Source organism: Anolis sagrei, chromosome 6, assembly GCF_037176765.1.
Source record: "Anolis sagrei isolate rAnoSag1 chromosome 6, rAnoSag1.mat, whole genome shotgun sequence".
Taxonomy (NCBI): Eukaryota; Metazoa; Chordata; class Lepidosauria; order Squamata; family Dactyloidae; genus Anolis; species Anolis sagrei.
Genome location: NC_090026.1, coordinates 133,422,053 through 133,434,155, shown reverse-complemented (window position 1 = coordinate 133,434,155; position 12,103 = coordinate 133,422,053). Strand labels below are relative to the sequence as shown.

The 12,103-nt window shown below is 53.5% G+C and overlaps 1 protein-coding gene across 1 annotated transcript in view; it reads left to right on the top strand.

Annotated features, from left to right (window-relative positions):
• NOS3 (nitric oxide synthase 3) overlaps positions 1–4,960 on the top strand; it is a 54,636-nt gene extending 49,676 nt beyond the window's left edge. Inside the window, exons 21-26 of the mRNA XM_067470459.1 lie at positions 184–394; positions 1,498–1,585; positions 2,141–2,262; positions 2,368–2,516; positions 4,351–4,545; positions 4,822–4,960. Of these exons, the coding sequence (XP_067326560.1) occupies positions 184–394; positions 1,498–1,585; positions 2,141–2,262; positions 2,368–2,516; positions 4,351–4,545; positions 4,822–4,941 (885 nt within the window). The 3' untranslated portion in view covers positions 4,942–4,960. The remainder of the gene's footprint in view (positions 1–183; positions 395–1,497; positions 1,586–2,140; positions 2,263–2,367; positions 2,517–4,350; positions 4,546–4,821) is intronic.
• Positions 4,961–12,103: the final 7,143 nt, after the last annotated feature.

Genomic DNA, 12,103 nt, shown 5'->3' with positions numbered 1-12,103 from the left:
ACCCCCACAGTGGGGCTGTGCTGGGTGGAATTGGGGTGTGTGTGTCTCCTCGAGGGCAGGGGTGAGAAGCAAATCCTGGTCAAGGATTAAAGCAGAGATGGCCAAGGCAGGTCTACTGGGGTCTACTTCTGGGGCATCTTTGGTAGTCCCACAACACCGTGTTGTTGCCCTGCTCACCCCCAGGACGCCCTTCTCTACGAGGAGTGGAAGTGGTTCCGCTGCCCAACGCTGGTGGAGGTGCTGGAGGAGTTCCCCTCGGTGCCCTTGCCAGCCTCACTGGCCTTGACCCAGCTGCCCCTGCTCCAGCCACGCTACTACTCCATCAGCTCCGCGCCAAGTGCCCATCCAGGACAAGTCCACCTCACCGTCGCCGTCCTCAACTTTCACAGCCAGAGTGAGTGACCGGAGGGGGGGGGGGGGTATTGGGGTGGTGGGAGGGGGGGTTACTGGGACACCGGATGGCTAGGTCAGCAGGGGTGAGTCTGGCATCCTGCCAAAGACTAGCAGTGAAAGGATCACTGGGGTGTTGTGAGGTTTCCAGGCTGTATGATTGCACGCAGGCGAAACATCACACGAATATGCTGGTTCAGTTAGTTAGGCGATCCCTCGCTTTCCGAGGATGATTGTCTTCCAATATTCTTGTGGGTCCGTATGTGATTGTGGAGCCCTCTTCTTGCTCTGCATCTTCTTCCGCAGTGAGGGCATTGGTTTCCAGGTGGAAGGCGGTCTCGGTTGGGGTTGGCTTGATGCGCCTTCTTCTTGGCACGCTTCTCCCTTTCGCCCTCCATTCGTGCCTCCTCAAATTCTGCAGCACTGCTGGTCACAGCTGACCTCCAGCTGGAGCGCTCAAGGGCCATGGCTTCCCAATTCTCAGTGTCTATGCCAGAGTTTTTAAGGTTGGCTTTGAGCCCATCTTTCAATCTCTTTTCCTGTCCTCCAACATTCCATTTTCCATTCTTGAGTTCGGAGTAGAGCAACTGCTTTGGGAGACGGTGGTCGGGCACCCGGACAACGTGGCCGGTCCAGCGAAATTGGTGGCAGAGGACCATCGCTTCAATGCTGGTGGTCTTTGCTTCTTCCAGCACGCTGACGTTTGTCCACCTGTCTTCCCAAGAGATTTGCAGGATTTTCCGGAGGCAGCGCTGATGGAATCGTTCTAGGAGTTGCATGTGACGTCTGTACACAGTCCACGTTTCGCCGGCATAGAGCAGGGTTGGGAGGACAATAACTTTATAGACAAGCACCTTGGTATCCATACAGATGTCCTGGTCCTCAAACATTCTCTGCTTCATTCGGAAAAATGCTGCACTCGCAGAGCTCAGGCAGTGTTGTATTTCGGTGTCGATGTTGACTTTGGTGGAGAGGTGGCGAATATGCTAGTAGAACATGGCCATTAAGCTTGGAAACCACACAACACCCCAGTGATTCTGGTTGTGAAAGCCTTTGACAATATACTGAGAGGATCACTTATTCCACTTCCTCTCTTTCACCCCACAGATGGAAAGGGACCCCTGCACTATGGGGTCTGCTCCACGTGGCTTTCCCGATGTGTGCCTGGAGACATGGTACCGGCTTTTGTCCGAGGGTAAGGGGCTCACTGGGATTGGGGGGTGGCTGGCCTTTGACCCTGAGGGGATGCAGGAACATCTGGTCAACATGTTGGAGCTGCTACAGATGTTGGGAACCAAAAGGTTTCTCATGATGGACAGAGGAGGAAACACTTTCCAGGTTGACCCGTGTCTACTAGAAGGAGCCACTGTTGCTTGCAGAAGTCCTGGTGGTCTTTTGACCTGTCCTCACCCTGGGGCTGCTGTCCACCTAGGTGATTGATAGATGGGATGGTGGACAAGGGAGGAAACACTTTCCAGGTTGACCTGTGTCTGCTAGAAGAAGCCACTGTTGCTTGCAGAAGTCCTGGTGGTCTTTTGACCTGTCCTCACCCTGGGGCTGCTGTCCACCTAGGTGATTGATAGATGGGATGGTGGACAAGGGAGGAAACACTTTCCAGGTTGACCCGTGTCTGCTAGAAGAAACCACTGTTGCCTGCAGAAGTCCTGGCAGTCTTTTGACCTGTTCTCACCCTGTGGCTGATGTCCACCTAGGTGGGTCTTCCTTAATGACTACCCTCTGTCCCTCTCAGGGCCCCCAACTTCCAGTTACCCCAGGACCCCTCCGTCCCCTGCATCTTGGTGGGTCCTGGAACCGGCATCGCCCCTTTCCGGAGCTTCTGGCAACAGCGGATGCATGAAATTGAGACCCAGGGTGAGTCATGGCAACCCTTGCATGGACTGGAGAGCGGCGATGACGGGGGTCCCATTGCAACCCTGTCCTTGTTCACCATCTGCCTCTCTTTTCCTCCCACCCCAGGCCTCCCATCCAGTGAGATGACCCTGGTCTTTGGGTGCCGCAGCTCCCTCCACGACCAGATCTACGAGGAGGAGATTCAGGAGGCCCAGCAGAAGGGGGCCCTCAGCCGGGTCTTGACGGGATTCTCCCGCGATCCAGATTACCCCAAGGTAGGGACAGTCTGGGGAAGGGGGCAGACCTTAGGAACTGGGGGCTCCCAACAGCAGTCAGCATCTGATCACGGAGGAGCCTTGGGAAGGGTCATATCCATGGATCCACCTCTGGACACATGGGGTTCCTCAGGGGCCATTCTCTCCCCTCTCTTGTTTAACATCTCTATGCGACCACTTGCTCAGCTGGTTCGAGGTTTTGGGCTTGAGTGTGACCAGTACGCCGATGACACTCAGTTGGTGCTGAAGATGGAAGGCCGACCGGACTCTGTCCCCGATTGTTTACATCAGTGCCTCATTGAGGCCGTTCCTGGATGGCTGCGTGCCAGCAGGTTGAGGGTGAATCCAGCAAAGACGGAGATCCTATGGCTGGGTCAACCGAACAGTGGGGATATCCGTCTGCCTACCCTGGATGGCAAGGAGCTACGCCCGTCATTGTTGGTCAAGAGTCTGGGAGTCCTTTTGGACCCTCTGCGGACGATGGAGGTCCAGGTCTCTCTCCGCCGTGAGCAGAACCACCTTCTTTCACCTGCGGCAGGCTAGACGGCTGGCCCCTTACCTGTCCAGGGATGACCTAGCTACGGTGATCCAGGCCACGGTCATATCAAGACTGGACTACTGCAATGCCCTCTACATTGGCCTTCCTCTGTCGGTGATCCGGAAGCTCAAGTTGGTACAAAATGCATCTGCTCGGCTTCTTGTGGGAACTCCGATGAGATGCCACATCACCCCAATCTTACTACATCTCCATTGGTTACCCATTGAGCACCGGATCACTTTCAAAGGGATGGGACTCACCTTGAAGGCCTTGCATGGTCTGGGGCCAATGTACCTGAGGGACCGCCTCACCCCTTCCCAACCCGAGAGATCCCTCCGTTCTGAGGACCAAGATCTATTGGAAATTCCCAGTGTCAAGACCTTGCGTCTCACAGCAACCAGGCGCAGAGCCTTCACAGCAGTGGCACCATCGCTCTGGAATACTCTGCCACCTGAAGTCCGTGCCTTGCGGGACTTACCAGCTTTCATAGAATCATAGAATCATAGAATCCAAGAGTTGGAAGAGACCTCATGGGCCTTCATCCAGTCCAACCCCCTGCCAAGAAGCAGGAATATTGCATTCAAATCACCCCTGACAGATGGCCATCCAGCCTCTGCTTAAAAGCTTCCAAAGAAGGAGCCTCCACCACACTCCCTCCGGGGCAGAGAGTTCCACTGCTGAACGGCTCTCACAGTCAGGAAGTTCTTCCTAATGTTCAGATGGAATCTCCTCTCTTGTAGTTTGAAGCCATTGCTCCATTGCGTCCTAGTCTCCAGGGAAGCAGAAAGGAAGCTTGCTCCCTCCTCCTCCCTGTGGCTTCCTCTCACATATTTATACACGGCTATCATATCTCCTCTCAGCCTTCTCTTCTTCAGGCTAAACATGCCCAGTTCTCTAAGCCGCTCCTCATAGGGCTTGTTCTCCAGACCCTTGATCATTTGAGTCGCCCTCCTCTGGACACATTCCAGCTTGTCAATATCTCTCTTGAATTGTGCTGCCCTGAATTGGACACAATATTCCAGGTAAAGTGGTCTAACCAAAGCAGAATAGAGCATGGGGAGCATGACTTCCTTAGATCTAGACACTAGGCTCCTATTGATGCAGGCCAAAATCCCATTGGCTTAGCTATTCTTGTAAGCCGCTCCGAGCCCCAGGGGAGTGGCGGCATAGAAGTTTAAATAATAAATAAATAAATGCACGGTGGACAAGGGGTCACCATGTGGGAGTCCAGGTCCCAGGCATGGGAGGAGTCCCATGCGCTAGTTCCAGCTGGGTCTCTCTCCCTATACATTCCAGACCTATGTCCAGGACCTACTGAGGATGTCCCTCTCCGGCTACGTCTTCGAAGCCCTGTGCCGGCGCCAGGGACACATGTACGTCTGTGGAGATGTCACCATGGCGACGGGGGTCCTGCAGACCGTCCAGCAGATACTAGCCAAGGAAGGGAAGATGGCGCTGGCCGAGGCCGGAGACCTGATCAGTGAGCTTCGGGTGAGCAAGGGACAGGACCTGGGGGTTAGGACACTGGCCACATGAGCTTTGTCCAGCTCCGAGGGTTTGTGGTGGGTGATGCAGAAGGTGGGGTGCTCCTCAAAAAGGTTGAGATCCATGTTGGCCTTGCTGAGGGTAGGTCCGCTTTTGACGTGGTCCCCCATGGATCCCCCTCTCTGCTCCTGGAGAGAGGTGGCACTCTCTGCATGTATCTTTTGGGGAGGGGGCTTCCAGACAGTTCCAAGGCAACGTCTCTTTCCTCTTATTTGGTCTCAGGACAAGAACCGCTATCACGAGGACATCTTTGGCCTGACCTTCCGGACGCAGGAGGTGGCCTCTCGTATCCGGAGCCAGTCCTTCACCAGCCAGAGGAGGAGCTTGCTGATGGGACCCTGAGCCACCCCGCTTCCGTGGGATTTCGTGCGTTATATGTCGATCGCCCCACTTCCGTGGGACTTATGTGTTGACGTCCTTCAAGCTGTTGTGAAATACCCTGCTCATCCCCAGCCTTGGCGGAGAAGGGATTGAGGGGGCAACGGGGGCGTGGGGAGTGTCTTGATTTGGGGTGTTTTTTTACGTAGAAGCCCACAAACGAGGGCCAGGTGCAAAAGATACAAGTCAAATTAAAGGATTTTGGGGTTTTGAGTTCCAGAATTTGAGTTCCCCTCCAAAGCCAGCTCCACGTTGTCCCAGGATGGCTTCATTTTCAACACAGAATTTTGTGATTGTTCCTGCGGCTCCGACATTGTTGGGAGCACATTCCAATCCTCATCAAAGTGTAAATACTTCACTATCTTCTCGTGGAAAGTGAGAATAACAACACTTTATTCCGACTGATCCTGCTCCCTGCTTCATTCACGGCTCTTCAAATCACAATAAATAAACCGTCTCTGGTGTCGGAGGAAAAACCAGGGAAGGGAGAGCGGTGCTGCCGAGGTAGGGCTCAGGTTGGCTTCACCAGGTGAGCAAAGGCTGCACCTGGTCAAAGGCAGATTCCCCCACAGATATAGAGGCAGTCCTTGAGTTACAAACACCTGGAAGTTGTCTCAGCTCCATTCTCATGCTCAGATGGAAAGGAGATTCCACCGGAACATGAGGAAGAACTTTCTGATTGTGAGAGAGGGCTCTTCAGCAGTGGAACTCTCTCTCTGCCCCGAAATGCGGTGGAGGCTCCAACTTTGGAGGATATGAAGCAGAAGCTGGATGGCCATCTGTCAGGGGGGCTTTGACGGAGGACCATCTGTCAGGCAGGGCTCAGGTTGGCTTCACCAGATGAGCAAAAGCCAATGGGATTTTGGCCTGCATAAATAGGAGTCTAGTGTCTAGATCTAGGGAAGTCATGCTCCCCATGCTCTACTCTGGGTTGGTTAGACCACACTCTCTGCCCCAGAGGGAGTGTGGTGGAGGCTCCTTCTTTGGAAGCTTTTAAACAGAGGCTGGATGGCCATCTGTCGGGGGTGATTTGAATGCAATATTCCTGCTTCTTGGCAGAATGGGGTTGGACTGGATGATGGCCCAGGAGGTCTCTTCCAACTCTTGGATTCTAGGATTCTATGACTTGGAATATAGTGTCCAACTCTGTGCACCACAATTGAAGGGAGATGTTGACAAGCTGAAATGTGTCCAGAGGAAGAGGGTGACTAAAATGATCAAGGGTCTGGAGAACAAGCCCCATGAGGAGCAGCTTAAGGATCTGGGCATGTTTAGCCTGAAGAGAAGGCTGAGAGGAGACATGATAGCCATGTATAAATATGTGAGAGGAAGCCACAGGGAGGAGGAGGGAGCAAGCTTGTTTTCTGCTTCCTTGGAGACTAGGACGCAATGGAGGAATGGCTTCAAACTACAAGAGAGGAGATTCCACCTGAACATGAGGAAGAACTGCCTGACTGTGAGAGCCGTTCAGCAGTGGAACTCTCTGCCCCGGAGTGTGGTGGAGGCTCCTTCTTTGGAAGCTTTTAAGCAGAGGCTGGATGGCCATCTATCAGGGGTGCTTTGAATGCAATATTCCTGCTTCTTGGCAGAATGGGGTTGGACTGGATGGCCCACGAGGTCTCTTCCAACTCTTTGATTCTAGGATTCTATAACTTCCTGACAGTAAGAGCTGTTCAGCAGTGGAACCCTCTGCCCCGGAGTGTGGTGGAGGCTTCTTCTTTGGAGGCTTTGAAGCAGAGGCTGGATGGCCATCTGTTAGGGGTTCTTTGAATGCACTATTCCTGCTTCTTGGCAGAATGGGGTTGGACTGGATGACCCAGCAGGTCTCTCCCAACTCTAGGATTCTATGATACAAGAAAGGAGATTCCATCTGAACATGAGGAATATGGTCTATGCAATGCAATGCTAGTACTGTGGTGACCATCCTGCTTCTGTGCCAATTTACACTTCCATGTGATGAAGTCCTGAATTTGGGTGACTTACTTCTCCTAGTATTTTTCTCAGTGCAATACACTGTTTCCCAAGAATCTCCGCAAGTTGCTTCAAGTGGTGAATCTGCCTCTGACCAAATAACACCACCACTTTATTCCGACTGGTCTCCCTCCCGGCTTCATTCAGGGCTCTTCAAATCACAATGAATACACCATCACTGGTGTTGGAGGAAAGACCAGGGAAGGGAGAGAACGGAGCTGCCAAGGTTTGGCTCAGGTTGGTTTCACCAGGTGAGCAAAGGCTGCACCTGTTCAGAGGCAGATTGATATACAGTGTCCTCTCACTATTTCATAGAATCCTAGAATCATAGAATCAAAGAGTTGGAAGAGACCTCCTGGGCCATCCTCCAGTCCAACCCCATTCTGCCAAGAAGTAGGAATGTTGCATTCAAATCACCCCTGACAGATGGCCATCCAGCCTCTGCTTAAAAGCCTCCAAAGAAGGAGCCTCCACCACACTTCAGGGCAGAGAGTTCCACTGCTGAACGGCTCTCACAGTCAGGAAGTTCTTCCTTATGTTCAGATGGAATCTCCTCTCTTGTACTTTGAAGCCATAGTTCCCTTGCGTCCTAGTCTCCAGGGAAGCAGAAAGGAAGCTTGCTCCCTCCTCCTCCCTGTGGCTTCCTCTCACATATTTATACATGGCCCTCATCATATCTCCTCTCAGCCTTCTCTTCTTCAGGCTAAACATGCCCAGCTCCTTAAGCCGCTCCTCATAGGGCTTGTTCTCCAGACCCTTGATCTGCTCCTTCCTCCCTGTGGCTTCCTCTCACATATTTATACATGGCTATCATCATATCTCCTCTCAGCCTTCTCTTCTTCAGGCTAAACATGCCCAGCTCCTTAAGCCGCTCCTCATAGGGCTTGTTCTCCAGACCCTTGATCTGCTCCTTCCTCCCTCTGGCTTCCTCTCATATATTTATACATGGCTATCATGTCTCCTCTCAGCCTTCTCTTCTTCAGGCTAAACATGCCCAGCTCCTTAAGCCGCTCCTCATAGGGCTTGTTCTCCAGACCCTTGATCTGCTCCTTCCTCCCTGTGGCTTCCTCTCACATATTTATACATGGCCCTCGTCATATCTCCTCTCGGCCTTCTCTTCTTCAGGCTAAACATGCCCAGCTCCTTAAGCCGCTCCTCATAGGGCTTGTTCTCCAGACCCTTGATCTGCTCCTTCCTCCCTGTGGCTTCCTCTCACACATTTATACATGGCTGTCATGTCTCCTCTCAGCCTTCTCTTCTTCAGGCGAAACATGCCCAGCTCCTTAAGCCGCTCCTCATAGGGCTTGTTCTCCAGACCCTTGATCATTTGAGTCGCCCTCTTTCTCTGGACACATTCCAGCTTAGAGTCAATATCTCTCTTGAATTGTGGTGCCCAGAATGGGACACAATATTCCAGGTAAAGTGGTCTAACCAAGGTGGGATAGAGCATGGGGAGCATGACTTCCCTAGATCTAGACACTAGGCTCCTCTTGATGCAGGGCAACATCCCATTCGCAGGTTTGCTTCACACAGACTTGCTGTGGGTGAGAAAATAATATATAAAATAAATAAAATAATGTATAAATATTAAAATGATTATAGCGTCCCTACTTTGCGGATTTTCACTTATTGCGGGTGGTCCTGGAACGGAACCCCCGCGATAAGTGAGGGAACACCGTACAGGGCAGTCCCTGACTTACAAACACAGGACTCACAAATGAAAATGGAGCCGAGACAACAGGAAGAGAGAGAAATCTGTCCCTAGGAAGGGAAATTCACTCCTGGGAAGTTATTATTATTATCAGGGGTGGGCGAGGGGGGGAGGGAAGGGGTCTCCACCAAAGCTTCATCATTAGTTGTGGAGTCCCCAGCAGGGCAATGGGTTCAACCCTTGTGCCGGCAGGTCTGCTGACTGAAAGGTTGACAGTTCCCACCTGTCAGCTCCAGCTTCTCATGTGCGGACATGAGAGAAGCCTCCCATAGGATGGTAACGCTGCCCTTGAGCCTTGCACCTCCGAGGGAGTGGGTGAGTTCCCATCTGTCAGCTCCAGCTTCTCATGTGCGGACATGAGAGAAGCCTCTCATAGGATGCTAACGCTTCCCTTGAGCCTTGCACCTCCGAGGGAGTGGGTGAGTTCCCATCTGTCAGCTCCAGCTTCTCATGTGCGGACATGAGAGAAGCCTCTCATAGGATGCTAACGCTTCCCTTGAGCCTTGCACCTCCGAGGGAGTGGGTGAGTTCCCATCTGTCAGCTCCAGCTTCTCATGCGCGGACATGAGAGAAGCCTCTCATAGGATGGTAACGCTTCCCTTGAGCCTTGCACCTCCGAGGGAGTGGGTGAGTTCCCATCTGTCAGCTCCAGCTTCTCATGTGCGGACATGAGAGAAGCCTCTCATAGGATGCTAACGCTTCCCTTGAGCCTTGCACCTCCGAGGGAGTGGGTGAGTTCCCATCTGTCAGCTCCAGCTTCTCATGTGCGGACATGAGAAAAGCCTCCCATAGGATGCTAACGCTTCCCTTGAGCCTTGACCTCTGAGGGAGTGGGTGAGCTCCCATCTGTTAGCTCCAGCTTCTCATGTGCGGACATGAGAGAAGCCTCCCATAGGATGGTAACGCTTCCCTTGAGCCTTGCACCTCCGAGGGAGTGGGTGAGTTCCCATCTGTCAGCTCCAGCTTCTCATGCGCGGACATGAGAGAAGCCTCCCATAGGATGGTAACGCTTCCCTTGAGCCTTACACCTCCGAGGGAGTGGGTGAGTTCCCATCTGTTAGCTCCAGCTTCTCATGTGCGGACATGAGAGAAGCCTCCCATAGGATGGTAACGCTTCCCTTGAGCCTTGCACCTCCGAGGGAGTGGGTGAGTTCCCATCTGTCAGCACCAGCTTCTCATGCGGGGACATGAGAGAAGCCTCCCATAGGATGGTAACGCTTCCCTTGAGCCTTGCACCTCCGAGGGAGTGGGTGAGTTCCCATCTGTTAGCTCCAGCTTCTCATGTGTGGACATGAGAGAAGCCTCCCATAGGATGGTAACGCTTCCCTTGAGCCTTGCACCTCCGAGGGAGTGGGTGAGTTCCCATCTGTCAGCACCAGCTTCTCATGTGCGGACATGAGAGAAGCCTCCCATAGGATGCTAACGCTTCCCTTGAGCCTTGCACCTCCGAGGGAGTGGGTGAGTTCCCATCTGTCAGCTCCAGCTTCTCATGTGCGGACATGAGAGAAGCCTCCCATAGGATGGTAACGCTTCCCTTGAGCCTTGCACCTCCGAGGGAGTGGGTGAGTTCCCATCTGTCAGCTCCAGCTTCTCATGCGCGGACATGAGAGAAGCCTCCCATAGGATGGTAACGCTTCCCTTGAGCCTTGCACCTCCGAGGGAGTGGGTGAGTTCCCATCTGTCAGCTCCAGCTTCTCATGCGCGGACATGAGAGAAGCCTCCCATAGGATGGTAACGCTTCCCTTGAGCCTTGCACCTCCGAGGGAGTGGGTGAGTTCCCATCTGTCAGCTCCAGCTTCTCATGCGCGGACATGAGAGAAGCCTCCCATAGGATGGTAACGCTTCCCTTGAGCCTTGCACCTCCGAGGGAGTGGGTGAGTTCCCATCTGTTAGCTCCAGCTTCTCATGTGCGGACATGAGAGAAGCCTCCCATAGGATGCTAACGCTTCCCTTGAGCCTTGCACCTCCGAGGGAGTGGGTGAGTTCCCATCTGTCAGCTCCAGCTTCTCATGTGCGGACATGAGAGAAGCCTCCCATAGGATGGTAACGCTTCCCTTGAGCCTTGCACCTCCGAGGGAGTGGGTGAGTTCCCACCTGTCAGCTCCAGCTTCTCATGTGCGGACATGAGAGAAGCCTCCCATAGGATGGTAACGCTTCCCTTGAGCCTTGCACCTCCGAGGGAGTGGGTGAGTTCCCATCTGTTAGCTCCAGCTTCTCATGTGTGGACATGAGAGAAGCCTCCCATAGGATGGTAACGCTTCCCTTGAGCCTTGCACCTCCGAGGGAGTGGGTGAGTTCCCACCTGTCAGCTCCAGCTTCTCATGTGCGGACATGAGAGAAGCCTCCCATAGGATGGTAACGCTTCCCTTGAGCCTTGCACCTCCGAGGGAGTGGGTGAGTTCCCATCTGTTAGCTCCAGCTTCTCATGTGCGGACATGAGAGAAGCCTCCCATAGGATGGTAACGCTTCCCTTGAGCCTTGCACCTCCGAGGGAGTGGGTGAGTTCCCACCTGTCAGCTCCAGCTTCTCATGTGTGGACATGAGAGAAGCCTCCCATAGGATGCTAACGCTTCCCTTGAGCCTTGCACCTCCGAGGGAGTGGGTGAGTTCCCATCTGTCAGCTCCAGCTTCTCATGTGCGGACATGAGAGAAGCCTCCCATAGGATGGTAACGCTTCCCTTGAGCCTTGCACCTCCGAGGGAGTGGGTGAGTTCCCATCTGTCAGCTCCAGCTTCTCATGTGCGGACATGAGAGAAGCCTCCCATAGGATGGTAACGCTGCCCTTGAGCCTTGCACCTCCGAGGGAGTGGGTGAGTTCCCATCTGTCAGCTCCAGCTTCTCATGTGCGGACATGAGAGAAGCCTCTCATAGGATGCTAACGCTTCCCTTGAGCCTTGCACCTCCGAGGGAGTGGGTGAGTTCCCATCTGTCAGCTCCAGCTTCTCATGTGCGGACATGAGAAAAGCCTCCCATAGGATGCTAACGCTTCCCTTGAGCCTTGACCTCTGAGGGAGTGGGTGAGCTCCCATCTGTTAGCTCCAGCTTCTCATGTGCGGACATGAGAGAAGCCTCCCATAGGATGGTAACGCTTCCCTTGAGCCTTGCACCTCCGAGGGAGTGGGTGAGTTCCCATCTGTCAGCTCCAGCTTCTCATGCGCGGACATGAGAGAAGCCTCCCATAGGATGGTAACGCTTCCCTTGAGCCTTACACCTCCGAGGGAGTGGGTGAGTTCCCATCTGTTAGCTCCAGCTTCTCATGTGCGGACATGAGAGAAGCCTCCCATAGGATGGTAACGCTTCCCTTGAGCCTTGCACCTCCGAGGGAGTGGGTGAGTTCCCATCTGTCAGCACCAGCTTCTCATGCGGGGACATGAGAGAAGCCTCCCATAGGATGGTAACGCTTCCCTTGAGCCTTGCACCTCCGAGGGAGTGGGTGAGTTCCCA